The sequence below is a fragment of the Lichenostomus cassidix genome, chromosome 8, assembly GCF_008360975.1.
Source record: "Lichenostomus cassidix isolate B80296 chromosome 8, HeHo_3.0, whole genome shotgun sequence".
Classification (NCBI taxonomy): Eukaryota; Metazoa; Chordata; class Aves; order Passeriformes; family Meliphagidae; genus Lichenostomus; species Lichenostomus cassidix.
In genome coordinates this window covers 14195235-14214477 of record NC_139489.1, presented here as the reverse complement: position 1 = coordinate 14214477, position 19243 = coordinate 14195235, and the positions used below count along the sequence as shown (strand labels likewise).

The 19243-nt window shown below is 42.0% G+C and overlaps 1 protein-coding gene across 5 annotated transcripts in view; it reads left to right on the top strand.

Annotated features, from left to right (window-relative positions):
* The first annotated feature begins 4018 nt into the window (after positions 1–4018).
* The window catches only part of COL24A1 (collagen type XXIV alpha 1 chain), a 121531-nt gene continuing 106306 nt past the window's right edge, over positions 4019–19243 (top strand). For all 5 annotated transcript variants that reach the window (XR_014853747.1, XM_085067994.1, XM_085067993.1 and 2 more), the window contains exons 1-3: positions 4019–4363; positions 9981–10042; positions 16609–17909. Coding sequence is in view for 4 of the 5 variants with exons in the window: in XM_085067994.1 (XP_084924120.1) it covers positions 4308–4363; positions 9981–10042; positions 16609–17909 (1419 nt within the window). In the remaining variant the exon portion in view is untranslated. The remainder of the gene's footprint in view (positions 4364–9980; positions 10043–16608; positions 17910–19243) is intronic.

Here is a 19243-nt window from a genome sequence, read left to right as displayed (position 1 = left end):
CTTCAGTGAGACACCTTTCAGTTGGAGCCACTAGAGTCTTGTGGTCTGGAGTCTCTACCCTGTCTTGTGGTTCACTGAGACTCTCTTCTTGCTCCTGGCTGAACATATTCCCTTGTTTGCTTTAACTAAGTATCTTAAGGAATCTCACTAGTCTATGTAATTATTTGTGGCTTGACATTTTTGCCAGTCCAACTCTACCATGCCATTTTTTTTGCTCTTTGTGTCAGGATCTTTGGTGGCCTGTATCCACAGCATGTCTTCTCTCCTCTCTCAGCTCCTTCCTCCCACAGGTTTTTGTGTGTTGATCTTGTGAGGCAGGAAAATCCTCTCCACTCCAAATGCTTCAGAATGTAAATTTATGTTAATTTTCTCATTAGTTTCCCGGCTGGAAATTAGAAGGGATAGGATTAATCCAAACAGTCATCAACTGTGCTCTTTAAAGGCATTTCCAGACTGTTGGCATATTCAAGACTGTCAGAAGGTAACAGGCATAACTAGGGTTAGACATAACTACAGAGAAGACAAATGCTGGTCATAACAATTTCTTTCAATTTTTACAAAGAACAGGCAAGTCTAATGGTTTCAGACCTGGAGTCCCCCTTTCTTCAACTTTAGCTGATTGTCGTCAAAGACATGCTGTAATCCTTTCCATTTCTTGTATTTCTTAATCCCATGTGATAACTTGGTAACTTTCTTTAACCAGAGCAATGTGCTAAACTTTTTTTTGGCCGCCACAGAGAATTCTAAACAATTTTGCTGAACTAGGTTCCAGCAGTTTTGGTACATAGCCTAACACCATATATTGTGGTGTGCAGAGAAAATCAGTCCTCCAAAGGGAACTCAATAGCAGCGTGGACCTTCTGCCAAAAATTCCTAATTTTGGGACAGTACCAGGAAACTTGTGTGGGTCCCATTCTGCTCCTTCTCAAGTAAAGGCAAAGCTCCTCCTGATTGTGGAGGGATAAAGTTCAGGCTCCAACACTCAGTCCTCACATTCCCATTTCACACATTTTCCTTCAAATTCTTTTTTTCCTCCTTTATTTTTAGGCTCTGGCAAAACCCTTGCACTCTCCTGTACATTTTCTGGAAGGCAAATCACAGATAGGAACCATTTTCCTCATCTCTTACACTGTTTAAGAGTAGCTCCTGTTTTGTGCCCCAAAGCACGGCTGGAACTCAGCAGCTGTAATCTGGAGTGACAGATGAGCAAGTCAGATCATGAAAGGAGGGAAAAGCTGCTGGTAAAGGAGCAAACAAACAGAAGAAAAGCTTGTAGTCATATCAGAAAGGCAAGAAGTGTTATCCCAGAAGAATTAATTTTTTATTTCAGTAATCTCTGAGTTTACCTGGAAAGATGATAAACTGGGGTTAGGCTGTGGACAAACAGGAGATAGCAGATGTGGAAAAATGGGATCTTGAGACATTTGCCATAAGAAATGAAACTCCAGCATCACTGTGTTGCAATCGGTGCTAATAGGTTTGGAGCTTGACCATGTCTTATGTGTGTGTAAGTATACAGACTGCTATATATAGCTCTGGAAATAAACACATGTTATCTGACAGCTTTAAACATAGTCAGTTTTCTTATTAGAGCGTAAGAACACTTGGAAGTAGCGATTGTAAGAATAGAACTGATACTGATTTTTGCCATGAAGCCTAGAAGAGAAGCAGCTCTGAAGGGTGTTACTATGGAAGGAAAGCAACTGAGGGGCAGAATAACATCAGTCACTTCTCATAAAGCAGAAGTGCAAGAGCTTCCAGATAGAGAGACACAGGGAAGGGAAGAAGGAGCATCCCTGGTACATTCCTGATCCATTTGTGGATACATGACTTAGAGATGTGTGAGCTGCATGCAGTGAGGCAATGGAAGGGCACAGGTAGCCCTTCCCCTGGCCTGTGTCTCCCCATGGCCAAAGAACCTGTCTGAACATCCTAGAGGCTGTGTTCAACCCCAGCTGGGGTAGTAACGTGGACACAAAGAGTGAAGGGTCAACAAGAAGTCAAGAGTCTGAAATTAATTTGGTAGTTTTGAATATAGAAAACTGAACAACCAATGCTAATTTTTAAACTTTATGCTGTCTTAAGTAAATGCATAATCAGGGTCAGCAAGCTTTACCTACACCCTGTATATGCAGCTGGCAAGAATCTCAAGCTGTGCCTTCTGCAGTGCAAATGCTGCTGGAAAGAGAGATCTCTGCACGTAATGTCCCCAGCCAATCTCACCATGTGTTGCAGGATGGCTCCTATACTTGTTGATATGCAATGCAACACGGCAGGATTTATCCAGGATCACTTTCAGGGAAGAATTCTCTCCATAATATCCCTAATGCTGACGCTAAAGAGTTAAGAAAACAACTATTTGTCTACTTCATACAAGATCTCTTATTAAAGAGATTGATAGACTTCAGGGAAGGGCACCAAACCCAATCAGTAGTGTATGTGTGTTAGGTCATCTTAATGCTAATAAACAAAACCTAAATGAAATATAATACTTCTGTTGTTGGAAGCCATTCAAGTGGGATTTAAAACAGAAAGGCTGACAAATACTTTATTGCAGAAGTGTCCAATATCTGCCTGGGCAGGCACATGCTCTCTTCAGTGAAAATATACATTTTCACATTTTGCTGTCAGTATGGTTAACATAAGGTACATAGACAAGAAAGTAAAATGCTCTCAGCTTTTATCTTTTGCTTTCAAAAAGTGAAGTAAATAGGAAATCCCATCGTAGTCTATGAGAGTGTACAAATTCTGAATGACTTAAGGTACTGAAAGTTAATTTGAGTGTTAATGAAAATTACTCAAAATTACTTAAGTTACTGAAAATTAATTTGTGCAACTCTGCTGCATTGCTGGAAAATAACTTTTCCCCCTATAACTTTGGGTTCTTATCCTCCATAACATCCAGCAGTTTAGGTTTGCTCTTGATTCCCTCACAATTTCCCCCTCCCCCCCAACTCTTTGCCAGCTCCCAGCTACCTGGATCACCCAGAGAAATCCTTTTCAGCAAAGGAGGGCATCCTCAGTGACAACAATATGCAATTCCTGTCTTTTACCGCCTTTCTTTGTGCTTTAGCACTTCTATTACTTTCTGCTGTTTGGGAATATATTTGCTTTTATTTCATGACATCTTTCTTCAACTTACCTACAACGGGAAGGTATTTGCTGCATGTCACGAAGGTATTTGCATGATGTGATATCTTTGTTCTTTTAGCACCCAGTAAGAGACAAGTACCATAACCCTAACTCACTTCAAGCTTCTTCTGAAGTCCATGCAAGGTTTGCCTAAGTAAGGCTGCAGGATTTGACCACGTGTTTGCTACACAGTGTGTACTGCAACGTCTGGTATTGTTTAACTCGGCTGTGCTTGTTTTCAGTGACAGTTTGCATAAAGATATCTTATGGGATAAAGTTTGAACAGACTGTGTTACTGGGACAAGGTAAGAAAACTGGAAATTAAAGCTAGAAAGACCTTTGTCTCTCTAGGAAGACAGTGAAGGGTGTCATATTTCTTTGGCATTGTAATGCTACTAAATTACATCTGCTCCTCAAACATTTTTCAGAGGGAGGATTTCTAGACCCAACTCCAATTATATTTGAGATACAAAAGGTCCAGAGCACTCAGTTTTTTCTCTTTAGATAGTTTCATCATCTCTCCCCGCCCGTGCCCAGATTTTCATTTAACTTGCAGCTTCCTGCCGAGTCTCCCCAGCTGGAGCCCAGCGGCAGCCGAAGGCTCTTCTCTCCCTCCGGCTGCTCTAAGGGCATCACCTGTCCCGCCGCACCTGGGCCGGGCGGGGCCGGGCTGGCCGTGCGCGCCGGCGGCTCCAGGCTCGGGGCTGCTCCAGGCTCAGGGCGGCTCCAGGCTCAGGGCAAGCTCCCCCGGCTCGGGGCAGCTCCGGCTGCGGTGGGCGCCCGGGGAGCGGCGCGGGGCAGCGCGCACCATGCGGGGCCGCGGCCCGGCCCGCCCCGGGGGCCGCGTGTGCTGATGTAATCGCCAGGCAGCCAGCGCTGAAATTCAACACCGCGGCGGGCGGGAGCTCCGCCGGTGCCGGGGCAGGCGGTGCAGCGCCGCTCCGCCGCCGGACTCCGCGGGCAGCCGCGGGGCGCCCCCGCCGCCCGGCCCCCGGCGCCCCCCCTCCGCCGCGCCCGCCCCCGCGGGCTGTACGCGGGCCGGGCCGCCCTCGGGCTTGCGCGGAGCTCGGCGGAGACCTCGGGGCCGGCGGGCTTTCATGGACAGGAGCTGACCCTGCGGCGGCGCGGCGCTCGGCTTTCCCTCGGACCTCCGCTGCCCGGGCAAATGCATACAAATGCATTTAGGAGCCGAGAGGACAAGGCGAGGATGCATCTCTCCCGCGGCACAAACGTAAGCGGCAGCCGGCGCGGCGAGACGGGGCGCACCGCACCGCACCGCACCGCCACCCCGCGGGGCCGGGCAGGGCATGGGGATGGGGCTGCGGCTCGGCTCCCACCGCGGGCAGGGCACGACGAGCCCGGCGGGCACTGTCCCCAGCCCTACCTTCCGAACGGCAGCCGTAACCCCGCGGGGTACCCGGTGCCCCCGGCGGACCGGCGGGGCTCTGGCTGCTGGGACGGAGACAGCCTGTAGCGCTGGTTATTCCTGTCTCTCTGCTCCGCACCCCCGTGTCGTTCTGGATGTGTCCCGTCCCGTCCAACACCCTCGTGTAGTCCTTCCCCCGCCCGAGCCCGCACCGGGCAGCCTGGCTCTGGTGTTCCGGGACAGCGTGACCCGAGAGCCAGTGCCCCGCTGATCCCCGAGGGGAGCGAGGATCCCGGAGCAAAGTGTGCCGCCGTGCCCATCGGAACCTGGCAGCTCGTGCGCCCCTTTGGTACCTAGCTAGCAAAATGCAGCAAACCGACAAACAAAAAAGTGCAGAATTTATGTTTAGGAGTTAAGGCTGCTTTCTTAATAACAGATAGCCAGATGAGCTGCTCTGTATTCGCAGGGTTTTGCAATTGAGGTATTTCTAAGGCATCCTCACCTGTGATCCAAAGGTAGAGCTCTGCTCTCTCCAGCTTACCTAAAAGCAGCCTAGGCAAGACGAGTGTGAATTTATGGTAGTTGTTAACAGTATTAAAGATGTTACTTGTATGTCTATCTCTTTGTAAAGTGTTTATCTAGTTCTAGATGTGTCTTAAGTTTACTGAGGACTCTGACTGGGACAGAAGATCTTGTTTTGTGTTGTAGTGAGATTATGCTTCTAAAGTGTGCATGGTGCGTAATCTGGGTGTACTTGAATGCTTGTGAGCAGTTAAGGGGCTGCCTGAAGGTGGCCTTCCCAGGAGATCTGTGTTTAATGGCTGTGTCTGTGGGACTTCTTCAGGAATTGTCTAAGTGCAATTTAAATGAATGGTTTTATTTTAAATCTGTAAAGGGGTATTGCTGATGGAGAATCAGAAACATGAATTGAATTACAGGAAAGAGGTACAGTAGCAGAGATGCAGTTTGCTCAAGTTCAAAATCTGAGCTAGCGTCAGAATATATATCTATATGCTTCTATAATGTTTACCTAATTAACTTGTATAGAGAGAGAGCAACCTGGTCACTTGACTGTACTAAGAAACCAGAATTCCTTGCAAAAGGATCAGGTTTCCTTATCATATGTCAAACCAGTAAATCCCTTGCAACCTCAACCACCTTTTTGTTGAAATGCCATTAGGTCAGGCCTGTATAGGGGTGTCTCTGCAGGTTAAATAAATAAAGCAGCTGCATGATTTCTAAGTCTCTCACAACATTTATTGACAGAATATTTAATTTTAAAATATGAACAGCCTTGCGTCACCCTTGTTTCTTGCAAGCACCAAGTTGTAAGAAGGTTTGAAGAATGATCTACAAATATAGAGACAAACCTGTGAAAGAAGAGTGTTTCACATGAGTGAGAATTTAAGCAGTATACTTTTGCCTTAATACAGAGGAAAACAGTGTATGCTGTCTGGAGAAGAGAACTAGTGTAAGCCATCAGAGATTAAACTGTTCTAAAATCACATATTTTCTTTTTTTTTTTCTTCTTTTAGAAATACTAACAGAGTTGACTGTTCTGCTTGATGTGGTAGTTTCTCATTTTAATCCAGATGCTGTCCAGAGAATGTCTGGGCCACCAGGCAGGGAGTTTCCTTTCTCTGAAGCCCAGCCCTGTTGTAGAACTCTCCCTTAGCCACTGCCCCTCCACCACTCACCTCATCCTGTCTCTCCCTTTTCCCATTCATTCAAATGTGAACTTTGGCAAAGGATTCAGGAGCTTCCCCCCTCACTGGCTAATTGCATGGTGCCATCTGTGACCAAAGGCCATGTGACTGTCACACCAGAGAGGCTTTGTAGGCTGTTGTGTTCCCTCAAACCATGTTGCTAGTAGGTTTTTTTAAAATTTGGGAAGCAGCACTGGACCTTCTGGCTACTTTCATTATAGCAACAAGGAAAGTTATCTTTATTTTCACATCTTGAAAGATAACAGCTGTTTCTAACAGCTTGAGGTGTTTGAGAGGCCCAGGGCATCTCTGTCCACAAGGTGCTGTGATGTTTCCCAAAGTCCTTCTCAGGCTCAATGGACTCAAACTGGGCCATTCTGCTCAACAATCCCCAGACAGATCCAGCAAAGGAATGTATGTTGGGTAGGTGCTGGAGCTTAAACCATCATCCCTGAGGCGTGCAGGGCGGAAGGCACTGTGGCAGTGATACAGGAACAGGTTTTCTGGTCTTCTCTAGCAGCCAGCTAGTGGTATTTCTTCCTTTAAACTTGGTATTTAGGAAACTAGGCTGGAATGAAGAGGATGCTGCTGCACACTGACCAAGCCTGAGCTCTGTATGCTGCTGAGTTGTCTTCAGAGGGTGGAATTTTTCATTGTAGCTTGCCACAACTTGCTTTGAAGCTTATCAGTTTCCTCATCTATCCATCACCCCTGATGCAAAAAAAACCCCATGTGTAGTTGCTGTCCACTCTGTAGAAAGAGGCGAACAGACACAAGATGTCAAAGATTATCAGAAAGATAAACTCAGTTTTTAGTGGTAGAATAGCTCAATCACATTTGGTGGGGCCTTCCTCCAAAATTATTAAACAGTGGCCCTCAGCTTATGCTTTCATGTAAAATAGAGTGCGTGAAAAGGTAGGAAAAGTGGGGGAAGCTTAAGAGATGCCCCTTGGCTATGCCCTAAAGCCTAGGTATTGGAGCAATTTCATGTGTGATGTTAAATAGTGAAAAAATAGCCAGCATTTGAGTCAGCTGAAATCTTCCATGCCACAAGATTTTGCATTTTTTTATTGGTGTGTCTAACGGGACACTGTGGACTCAGCTAAAGGAGGAGCAAAGTTCCATGCAGCTATGGCAGGTGATGGATCAAGCTACATACACCTTATGCAGCAGGGAGCCTGGTGTCTTAGGGGCTCTGCTGATGTGACAGTGAACAGAAAACTGACTGATCTGCAAATGTACAGAGTAGAGATCTCAACCAAGAGGGAGGGTTTGCATGAATTAGGTTGCACATGGTTTCGTTTACAAAAAATTGTACTTGTGAAAAAAGATAGAAGGAAGTCTCACTTTTCTCACGCATTAGAGGACCCCGAGCCTCATGGATGTTTCTGGTCCTGTTTTTTCTCTTAGTTGATCACTCATCTGTTCTTGACATTAGCTGGAGAGCACTGTGAAAGCCAGACGTTTGTCTTTACTTCTCACTAAATGTTTCTGTATATCCAGTTACATCTGTATAATTTACAGCCCTGGGAACATTTTGGAATTTCTTGCTTTCTTACAATGTTTGCTGGGAGGTGACAGGGGCAGACCTGTACACACTCCTTTATACCTGGCTGGTGTTGTAGAAGAGGATTTTGTAATTATTAGTGGAGTCATCTTTGAATTTTGGATTCTGGGGTTCTTTGATCATCCTTATTTTGTAAAATGTTTTACATGATTTTTAACTGAAAATGCATTTTGCACCTTTGAAAGTCAAATAAAGGGTTGTCCTGAGTTTTAGCTGATACAGTGCAATGCATGGACTTTCTTTCTGAAACAGCTATGTCTTGTCACTGAGCTTCTCATTTGATCAAAAGATAATGCATTTTGTGATGCAGAAACTTTGAACTTGAATTCTGGTCTTTAGAACTCTGAAAAAACTGAAGTGAGTGTCCTGTAGTGGACATGCTGCTTGGACAACAGTCAGTATTAGGTCTTTTTTAGCAGTGGCAGAACTGCTCCAGTAGATATTTCATGATTGTAGCAGAAGAAAACTTGAAGGGAGGAATAGCTAGGGACTGCAGTGGTGGTTAATTAAAGAACATGCCCCTACAAGCCTCTTGGGATATGTAAGGCATAGTTTCCACCTTTCCCTTGCTCTGTGATCAGAGCTGAAGCACTGATGCATATTTTTGAATATCCTATATGTTCTGTGCATTTTATTCTCAAAAACATGATGTATCTACTGTTTTACAGTGGCAATGATGATTATCATGTCTCAATATTCCTTAAATTATTCTTTTGTTCCGTTTGCCAAAATTTAAGCTCTCACAATATACAAATCCTCTTGATAAAACCAGGTTATTGCTCTGTGGTTTTCATGCACTTGGATGTTTCTGAAATGTTTGAATTCCAAACCCTTTAAAGAATTAGTAAGACTTTTCACTAAATACTGCTATATGTGTATGTGTGCATATGTACTTATATATCTGTGAAGGACCCTTTCTTTTTAAACCATATGTTCCTGTATAAAGTGGTAGTGTTTTCTTCGTGCTTTTTTTTTTTTTCTGTGAAAATCTAACTAATTAGCTAGCAGAGTTAGGTGACATGAATTTACAGGTGTTTAGTTGTAATTATGTTGCTTTCAAATATTCTTTATTCCAGATACTCAAGTGCTCTGTGACCTGGTCCAGGAAACATTTTCAGTCACGCTAGCATTCCTTATTATGAAAAATCAATGAGGTTGCATACATTAATGAGTAAGAGGCTTGTGAGTTGAGTAGTTAGTATCAGAAGTGTATTTCTGATATTTTTGAAATATTGCTTCTTGGAAGTAAGTAGCTAGAGCTTACTGGAATTTTTTCACACATTATGCCTGGTTGTTCAGCATTAACAAAAATATATTTCTCATTTATTAAAAGATTCAGTCAATTATAAGAGAGTGATTAGACATTAATCTGGCTAATTAAGTAAGAAACAGCAGACAGTCTGTTTTTAATCACAGTAAAAATGCACTCTTTACAACATTCAACACTTCTAAAGCAAATTTTGAGCAGATAATCTAGATCAATCTTATATATGTTTGTTGGAACAACTGAAACATCAGTGTGCTATTGACATTATTTTCATACTAAATCCAAAACACAACACTCCACCAGCTACTAAGAAGAAAAGGACAGTGAGCCTATGATAGCTATCAGTATTACACTTTTCTACCTGAGCATGGAGTTTTAAGTTAAAATGTGATGGAACTTTTTTTTTAATTTGTCAAGAGCATGTCTTGCTTGTAACATGATAAAATTTTATAATACAAGAACAAAAGTTTGACCCAACATTTTCGCTTACAGTAAGATGATGTGATCAAGTGAGAAGACTGATAGGAGGTCCAAATTATCTAAAGTATATGATGATCTCTACAGGAATTAACTTGTCATTTATTTTCTTATTTCTTTACTATAACATTTTTTTATTTCCAGGAAGAAATTTACTACATAGCAACATTCATATTTGAAAGCTGCAAGAAAATATAAAGCAGATGCACTCATTTTATTAATAAAAGCCAGTGTAAAATATATGTACTATATATGAGGGCATATACAACCTTGATCTTTGTGTGAAACACTGTCTCAGTATCAGTGGAAAGCTGTACAATGTGATAGCTTTGATTCAGGACTTGCTGAAGTCAGTGGTATCCCGCCATTTGGATGTGGAATCAGGCTTCTAAGTTCTTGGAGTTCTCAAACTGTAGATGTTTTCTAACATGTTTTTGTTTCTTTCTTTCCCTCTTTCCCTTTTAGGAAAGTTCTCCTTTTTATCGCAATATGGATAGCTGTGGGTGTTGCACAAATACCCAAACCAGGTGAGAATGCTTTGTTTATAACAGGACATTTGTATAATCTGTTAGTTGATGGAAAGAGTAAATGGCTGTTGTTACTGCTGACCTTGGTTTCAGTTCCTTAATTCATATGACTTAAAGAAAATACCAGTTACAGCATAATGAGAGCAAGAGTTTAAAGCACCAGTTTGGAAAAGATGACCTTTCAAATATTACTCAGATTTTCTGTCTATGAAATTGCTTACATATTTAAGCAAGCTCTTCATAAAAAAGAAGCCTTGTACAGTGAAAAGGCTTTGATTGTGTCTTCACTGCAAGTGGGTGTCCTTGGGGGTGGCAAGCTATGACTGAGTTACCTTTGCACTTAAGGCTGTGCAGGCAAACCACTGCATATAATAAAGGCTTAGTGTAGGCTGGCATCACTAAAGCAAAATGTGAAATTTGGTATTCATTTGGCTTTACATTCAGATGCAGATGTTAGTGAGGAAATAGGGTTGTCTTGTTTTCAGTTTCTTTTTTAATCTGCCAGCTGTTATAACAGCACCAGATGTGCAGCTCACTCTGGAGACTGCTGCGGGAATAACAGTGTCCCGAAGTGGCGGAGGCTAACGTGCCATTTAGTCACTTCTTATTTGCCATGAGAGTGGCAGCATCAGTTCTCCACCATGGTCCTGTGCTGTACAGGTGAAGCACAAAGTAGGTCATGCTTGGCCTGGTGACTGTGTTAACTGCAAATACTCATCTGAATACAAACAGCTGGGTTGCGTGGTTAACACAAGACTCATTCCTGATAATGTTTTGCTAGAGCCCTTTGGGATATCTCAGCAGCCTCCCACCATTATTCTCACCAATGTGTTTTTCCTGCTTGTCATTCCCAGAGATTGGCAAAGCTTGGTTTTTCCTTCAGTTGTGTTTTTTTATTTTGTTCCCCCCCCCCATTGCCTTTGTAGTTTTGCCTTCCAGTGTTGCCCATTGCTTGCCTGGCAAGATTGGTTGTTGATTTTTCACATCCAGCTCAATGGGGGCCATATGCTTTTGAGATGATGGGATTTTCCTGGATTTCTGTAATAGCAGAGCCAAGTTCCCATTGGAGGAGGGGCAGCACCGTTAGATGTGTGTGGCCTGCCCTGCTCCAGGCCTGCAGGGATGGAAAGGGAAGAGGCTGCTTTAGGGAGGCAGTTTGCAATATCCCAGTGAAGTAGGAGCAGGTGAGGAATGCCAGAGAAAGCAGTGTGGTGACAGTTTGAGTGTCTTCATCCCTCCAGTCCACCCCACTCCTCTGCAAAGAAATAAACCTTTTCTCTCACTTCTCATGTCCCTCAGCCTGAGAATTGCTCTTCTACTGAAACTGCAGGTGAGGACTGTGAAAGCTGTGGGACTGGGGCTGCAGTGATCCAGGGGAGTGGGTGCAGGCTGAGGCTTACCTGCCTCTTGGCTGAGAGTGCCTCTATGCACAGAGCTTTGCAGAAATGGGGTAAAGCCTCCAGTCTCAACATGGTTATATTGAATTTTTTTTATTTTCTCACCAGCAGATGAAGGAGTTTCCTTTTTTTCTATTATTATTTTGTTGCTGTATTGTTATTGTTATCCAATAGCATTTCTAGATAGCCATATAGGAAGCCTTACTGAATGGAAATTCTTCTCCATCCCTGATGCACTAGTGCCATACATGACTTTATTTTCTTTAAATGCTTGCTTGGGATCAAAATGAATCTTGATGCAACTTTCTTCCCATGAGTGAATTTGGTTCCTCTTGCACTTTATTTGCACAGTGTGTAAAGAAGGTTGAAAAAAGCAGTTCAGAGGAGGAAAACTCAGGAAAAAAAAAAATAGAGCAGCTCAAGATCCTTCAGTCTCAGTATACAAGCTGCAGAGCTAGCATTACTGCATTTGTGGTTCCTAGTGTTTGTCCACGAACAGGATTGCCTGCCCATTAGGAACATGTTAACACTTTGGTTTATAAACCTTCTTGGCAGTTGTATTTTGAACAAAAGACTATTCTGCCAAATACAAAGATTGCTAGCTAATTAACACGCCTTCTCTCTTGAGTGGAGGAGACAGCCTCTGCATGCTTTACCTGAGAAGATATACCTAGTTCAGTTTGGTATGCTGCTATCAATCATGTTCAGTGAAATATATGTAAAGATACAGTCTCAGTCTTTGAGGAATAGTACTTTGAGTGGGGCTCAAGGACATGAAGAACTAATGTGTCTTGCTGGCCTTCCTATGCCAGTCGTCTGATCTGGTGTCCAGGAGAGCATTTGTTGCAGCCAGGTATCTTAATGTATCCAATTGCAGATGCATCATCACCTAGAAAATGGGCAACCTGATGAGTAATTACTCTTGTTTCTGGTGGAGCTGATGAATGAATGGCCCTTGTCTTTTTCCTTTTCCTTACCTGTGCTGGAAAAGGGAAAGGGAGAAATGTGTATGCTAAGATTGCTGAAACAGAGAGCATCTGAGAGATCCTGCCTTCAGAGTAGTCGTGAGTATGGAGAAACATGGGAAATGAACAAAAGGGACTGAATGGAATACGCATGTGAAACAATCCAATAGTCAGATCCCCTCATCAAAGCCCCAGTTCCTTTGTGGCGTTACTTTTGTGCCCCAAGAGGGTCAGAAGGCTTTTTGCCAAAGCTGGTGTTAGGTTTTGCCTTCCCTCATGATGCAGTAAGGTTGTGAATTTTTAAAATTCTCCTGGAAGGTGGAGGGAAAGCACTTGACACCAAAAACCCAAAACAACTTTTCCTTCAAGAAGTTGAGCTGTTACAATTTGGGGGACTAATGGGTTGAATAAGCAGTAAGTGAAGACAGATGTTTTGTAGACATGGGTAAACAAAGAAAACTGACAACTGATAGGTAAAGAAAATAGTGGTTGTCATGCTGGGAGGAAGAATGAGTGGGCTGCCTGCTCCCAAAATCCTGTGTGCTGCCAAGAGCTTCTGAAAGCCTTAAAAAAAAAAGTAAAAATACATGTTGGATCAGAAATTAAATGACTGGCCAAAAAAGTTTGGAACAGCCTTTTGGCTTGTCAGTGGGTTAACAGGCAGCAAGTCAGCAAGGAATAATTACTTCATAGTTGCTTTTTTAATGTAATTTTTCACACAACCTATATTTATGTTTAGCTTTCTCAAGACCTGTCGTTTGCAACAATCTATTTACAGGGTAGGAAATAGTCTTATTCATCATCATACTTGCTGATGATTTTTCTTCTTTTAATAACTTTTAAACTATGTGTTCTTTTCAAATCAGAACTGCCAAAAATTTGGCAATTTTGCTTGCAGTTTGAGATTTAGTAGCTATAGGCCTAAATGTCATTTTTAAGCTGACTATTTTAAACCAATTTAAGCTTTTTATATTATACTTGAATTATAATACTTTGGATAGATCACATGCATTATTATTTTAAAATAAAAATATATAATTAGAAATTTTAAAAAATGCGAGTACTTGCCAGATATTTCAGGTTAGGATGTGATATTTAGACACAGCCTTAGGTTGGACTGGCTGCTCTCCTTGTGCAGTCAGCTGGCCCAGCCAGGGCACAGCAGTACTGGAGCATTGTATTCTGCCTTGGAGATTATTTGCATGTGTAAGACTGCATTGCCCAGAGCACAGGGTCTGTGTTTCTTCCCAGTTTCCCTCCACAAGGGCAGTGCAAGCCCAGCTTTCTCCTCCAGAGCCACAGGCAGACCAGGCAGGATGGGGTCCTGGGAAAGTGTGGTGGTTCATTAGCAGATGCACTGTGCTTTGGAGCTCTGCTATAACCTGACCTCTACTATCAGCCTGACAGATAAAAATACAGCCGTAGTGAATTAATTGCTCTGAGGCAAAACATCTTGAGAAATTGGCGTATGCAGGACTTTCTGCAGAAATACTCTTTCTCCGTACCTCCGTCTGCCCTGGCTACCTGCCAGGATAATCTTGGCCCATCTGTGAATTTCAAACATGACTAGAAATGCTACAAGGTGTGTAATTAATTTTCAAGATGTACATACAGTGCATTCAGGTTGATGCTTTTGGTTCCAATTTGTAAATCACTCTCAAGGAAATCTCAGGCACTTCTCATAATTTACCACTGAAACTAAGCCAACATCTGTCTATTCTTAAAGTTTGCTATGAATACATTCAGTAAACAGAGAAAGGGAAACTGGGAAAGGAGACCTTTTTTCCACTTAAAAGTGTAAACATCCATTTGTTTCAGTGGCTCTTGTATTTTAATATAGCAGCAAATCCTTAACTTCTTTACTCCTAATTTTTCTTGTGCCATTTAATAGCTTTATTTACTTAGTATAAGCATGTCCATAATAAAAGTACCCTCAGCCAAATGCCGTAGAAAGTGTCTGTATCTGCCTAGCCAGGCTTATTTGATCAGTACAACCATTAGGTACAAGTAATTTTTAAGATAGGTGTTTCATGGAAGTTGTTCCAGTGAGGGGTGGAAACAGATGATATCATATGCTTCTGTGCAGTGCTGTTTATGAAAATTAGTGTTCAGTTTTCCCTTGTGCAAAAAAATTCAGAAAAATTAGGTTAGGGGGATCTTGAACTCATCTGGTCGTAACTGCTGCTGAGATCAGGGTCAATGTTGAAGTTACTTCAGGTTGTTGGGTCCTGTCCAGTTAGTCTTTGAAAATCTCCAAGAATGGTGATTACACAACGTCTCTGCCCCCCTGGTCCAGCACTTAACCACTTTTGCAGTGAAAATGCTTTTTCTTTGTGCGGAGCTGGAACTTCTTCTGATGCAGCTTGTGCCTGTTACTCCTCAGCTTTTCTCTGTTTTACCTATGGCCTCAGTTCAGATAATGGACAATTTTAATTAGATTCCCTCAAACCTTCCCATCTCTGGGCCAAGAAAATGTTGTTCCTTCAGCCCTTTCCCATGTAATATGTTTTAGTTCCCAATCATCTTGTTCCATGTTTCCATGATTGCATTTTGATTCAATGTCTGCAATATTTCTATAGCACATTTCACAAACATTCAGGCAAGCAGTTTTGCTAATCAATCAATGCCATAAATGCTGTCTTATTTTGAGACCCTGCTGAAAGGCTTCTGGGGGTGTGTGGTTTAGCTCCTATTGAGCCTTTGTAGTGTTTCAGTTGCATCGTAAGGGGTCTAACAGTGTCTTTGTATTCATCCTGAAGGAAGTGTCTATGCCCACCAACTCCAACTTGCCCAAATCTGATTAAGGCAATATGAAATTAACTGGGTCACCTTCAACTGTTGATTTACCCAAAGGTGGCTTTGATTTCTTATCCTAGGACATACATGATTTCAGTTTATCAGGAGGGATAGATACTTGTGTTTCTGCCCATTAGGTGAAGATATTTAGTTGGGTAAAAGATGGAAACACTGTAAGGCCCAGACTAAGGAAAGGGTTAAAGCATATAGCTCACATTGAATGAGAAAGTAGAGAATCCAACGGTGAAAAAATCACTGCTCATACTGCTCTGTAGGAAGGTCTATCCAGACTTCCATATGCCAAAGTCAAATCTATAGAACATAAATCAGTAGGACAGCTGGCTGCTCTGTATCCTTAATGTCCCCTGCTGTGGAGTACACTCTTAATTCAATATCTTGTCAGGGTAGCTGCAGGCTCGTGCACTTTAGGGGGAGAGATGAGCCAGAAGATGGGAGCACTACCCCTTGGGTCCTGACAATTCTTCTCTTTCCTTGCTCCTCCCAACTCCCACTGCTCCAGAGTTCACCTCATCCATGGCCCTAACAAGTAAACTGTGTTGAGGGGAAGGAGGTGATGGCAGTGCACTCAGTTGCATTGGAGAGATCTTTGTTTTCTTTCAGTCAAACTAACTTTGGCACAGATACATACAGTCATCCCACTGGGAAAACAATTCCCTTTGTAGCCAGCTTTGTAAAGGCACAGGGCCCTGCTTGCTGGATGGAGACGTCCCTGTGAAAGCACAGCAATTCTTCCCAGATACCAGCTGAATTACCTCTGCAGCTCCTTGGCAAGGCTTACCTTTGCATTTTGTTTTGAGCCAGTGACTATCTGCCAGTACTCTGCTGAGGTGTTACTGTGTGATGAATAGCTGGTCCCTCCTTGTAAGCAAAGCAACCATTCCCTCAAACGCTTTCATTCAAACTTTTCTGATAAAGAGGAAGAGTATGGGTTATTGCAGAAGGTTTTTTGCAGAAGAATTTTTTTTTTTTTTTTTAAAAAAGAGTAATTCTCTGCTCAGAGAGTAGACAGGATTAGCCAAATAAATAAGGAGCTAACCAAAGTGTATTCATTGATCACTGGAAATTTTCAAGATAGAAAATGAGGATTTTTCACTTTCATAAGTCATTTAACCTACAATGGGCCTTTTGTGGACATTTCTGTGTGTTTGTTTCATTTGGTTTTGGGTTTTTTTTAAGATGGAAATTTTTGCTCTGGCTTTAATTATTTGTTTGATTTACGTGAAAGATCAGTGCCTTCCACTAGGGATTTGGTGACCTTACTGTGTTAATTGTATATGCTCTGGGAGGTACAGATTCATTAAAATGTTGTGTGTACATTTGTTTAAATGGATCTGAATGCTTGAGCTTGTAAATGAAATCAACAGTGTGCCTTTATTTCTTTTTACAGCAATAGATGTTCTTCAACAACTAGGCCTTGTGAAAGATGTCCAAGAGCCATCAGAGACAACAGTGCCCTCAACATCCTCTCTGTTACCTCAGGGTGTTCGTCTAACTGCATCAGGAGTTGTACTGAGTAGTGATGCACATATTGAGTCCCCCATCACTCAAGTCATACCATCGAATCTAGGGCATCAATTCACCTTACTGGTTGGGTTGTACTCTTACAGAGTCAGTAATGCTTTTCTTTTCAGTATTAGGAACAAAAGCAGACTGCAGTTTGGTGTGCAGCTGCTACCGAGAAAGGTAGCAGTGTACACTGGAGGGAAGCAGCCTGTGTACTTTGATTATAGTGTTCATAATGAACAATGGCATTCATTTGCCATTGGCATTGCAGACAAGACTGTCTCCATATTTACTGAGTGTGGAAACAAGCACCACACCAGTGAAGTACTTTCTGAAGCAGAGACATTTGATTCAGAGGGTGTATTTACACTGGGAAGGATGAACTCTCACTCTGTCAGCTTTGAAGGAGTTATATGTCAGCTTGATATTATTCCCTCTGCAGAAGCTTCTGCACACTATTGTAAATATGTGAAACAGCAGTGTCGCCTGGCTGAAACGTATCGATCTCTGCTTGGGGCTTCACTTGTGTCGGATGGGCTGGATGTTTTTTCAAAGATGATCATTGATGAGGAAAACCAGGAAGATATATCAGCTTACAGATGGAAGGAAGTATCAAATATGCCTGTTATCAACGTTGCTCAGATTCATTTTTTACCAGACCACTTTGAGTTAAGAAATGCCTCAGCATGGGAGTTTGCAGAGACCAAACCTCTGTTGCTGGAAGCTTGGCCTCAAACAGAACTCCAGGAGAACGTCAATGTGGCTCTTCAGCAGCAGGAGAGGAGCAAAAAAAGAAACATCACTAAAACCCCTGCAGGATCATATCCAAATAGTTCAGCTAATACCACAGGAGATGCAGGCAGACATAGTGAGCTTTCTCTGATCTCCCCTGTAAAACAGAGTAAAACTAAAAGCAAGGGAATGGAAAAAGCAAAACAGCATTTAGATGAACCAACCAAAAAGCAGCAAATCTTCAACACAACCCTGTACAGTTGGCCTGCTGAGCTCCCTCTGGATAATCAACTCCATCCGGGGCAGGAAGGTGCATTTGATGCTGATGAGACTTATCATACAGAAAACAGTTATGAAAATGGTATTGATAATAATGCTTATGACTATGAAGATCTTGGCAAAATGTTTGAAATGGGAAGTGTCAGAGGTCCAAAGGGGGAAACTGGACCTCCTGTAAGTTATCTTTATTACTCTTTTTACTATATTGCAGCAGCATACATTTAACAGAGGCTTTGAAAGGTACCTCTCCAAGCATGCCAGAGCTGTGACTGTGACTTCTCCCAGCTGTGTTGTACACATGTTTGTCTGCCTTAAATATGTCTTTTTCTCACATGTAATTTTGGTGTAAGTCATATACGTTTATTTACTGGAAAATATAAAGACATCCAAGCCATTCACATTCTGTTCAATTGGTAGGCAACCCAGACTTTAAAATTTGAAATGCAGCTGGATGTTTGTAACTGCTAATTACAGAGACTCCTCACTTAATAAAATTGCAGGCTAAATTAATGCAGCTCACAAATAGAGGTGCTGATCCACAAAAAGAACAACCAGGCTGCTTGGAAGACTGACACAGTTTTCTTAGTTGAGCAATGCTATCAAAATTTATCATTGTAGGAAGAGACCAGCTGCAGAATCTAGTCTGCAATCATTCATAACCAAAGGCCATTGGGTCAAACAAACCTGTATGTAAAATGGTTTTTAGAACAGTCTTACAAGATTTTGAGGTATTTTTTCAGTTCACAGGGTAAGTGGTTCTTGACACAATTACAAATGCAGAGTAGTATTTTTAATAGAAACTTGTTTATCCTTTTGTATTGGGTTCACAAGACTCATAAACTTTTTAACACATAAAAATGTGTCCATATATATGAAGCTACAAACCAGAAAGAACATCAGTTCCTGCTTAGCTTGGGAAATATGATAGATCATGTTTCATGCTTGTGTAGGATTTTGTTTGAAATATTTAAAACATAGCATGAAGTAAATAATTTCACTTGCTTTTTCTTTGTTTGTTTTTGTAAGTGTTCATCTGTGTGGTCATTACTGGAAAGCAATTTGATATGTGTTAAGCAGCTCCTAATATATATTTTAATATGCCCATAAATTTATTGTGTCTATTCTTTCAGCACTGAAATATTTTTTCTTAAGCTAGACAACAATTAAGAACCTATTCAAAAGTTCGGTTTTTACTCTAAACAGGATCCAAACACAAAGGAATTGTTACACAATTGAAAAATGTGTTAATGAGTAATTTGCACTATTCCAGAGGTGCTCTTGCTTAATCTTTTTTTGATTGTGAAGTCGGTCTTTTTTTCTCTCTTTGTCCCTTACAATCGCATTTATCGTGACATATCACTAAGCATGTAGCTGTCGTCAACATGAGGTTAATTTCCATTTTTGGAACTTAGGATGCTTAGTAACTACTAATGGAAGGTTGTAATTTTAGCCTGTAGCTAGTTTGTTGTGATTTCAGTCAGTCACAGCCAAGAAAGTTACATGTGTTC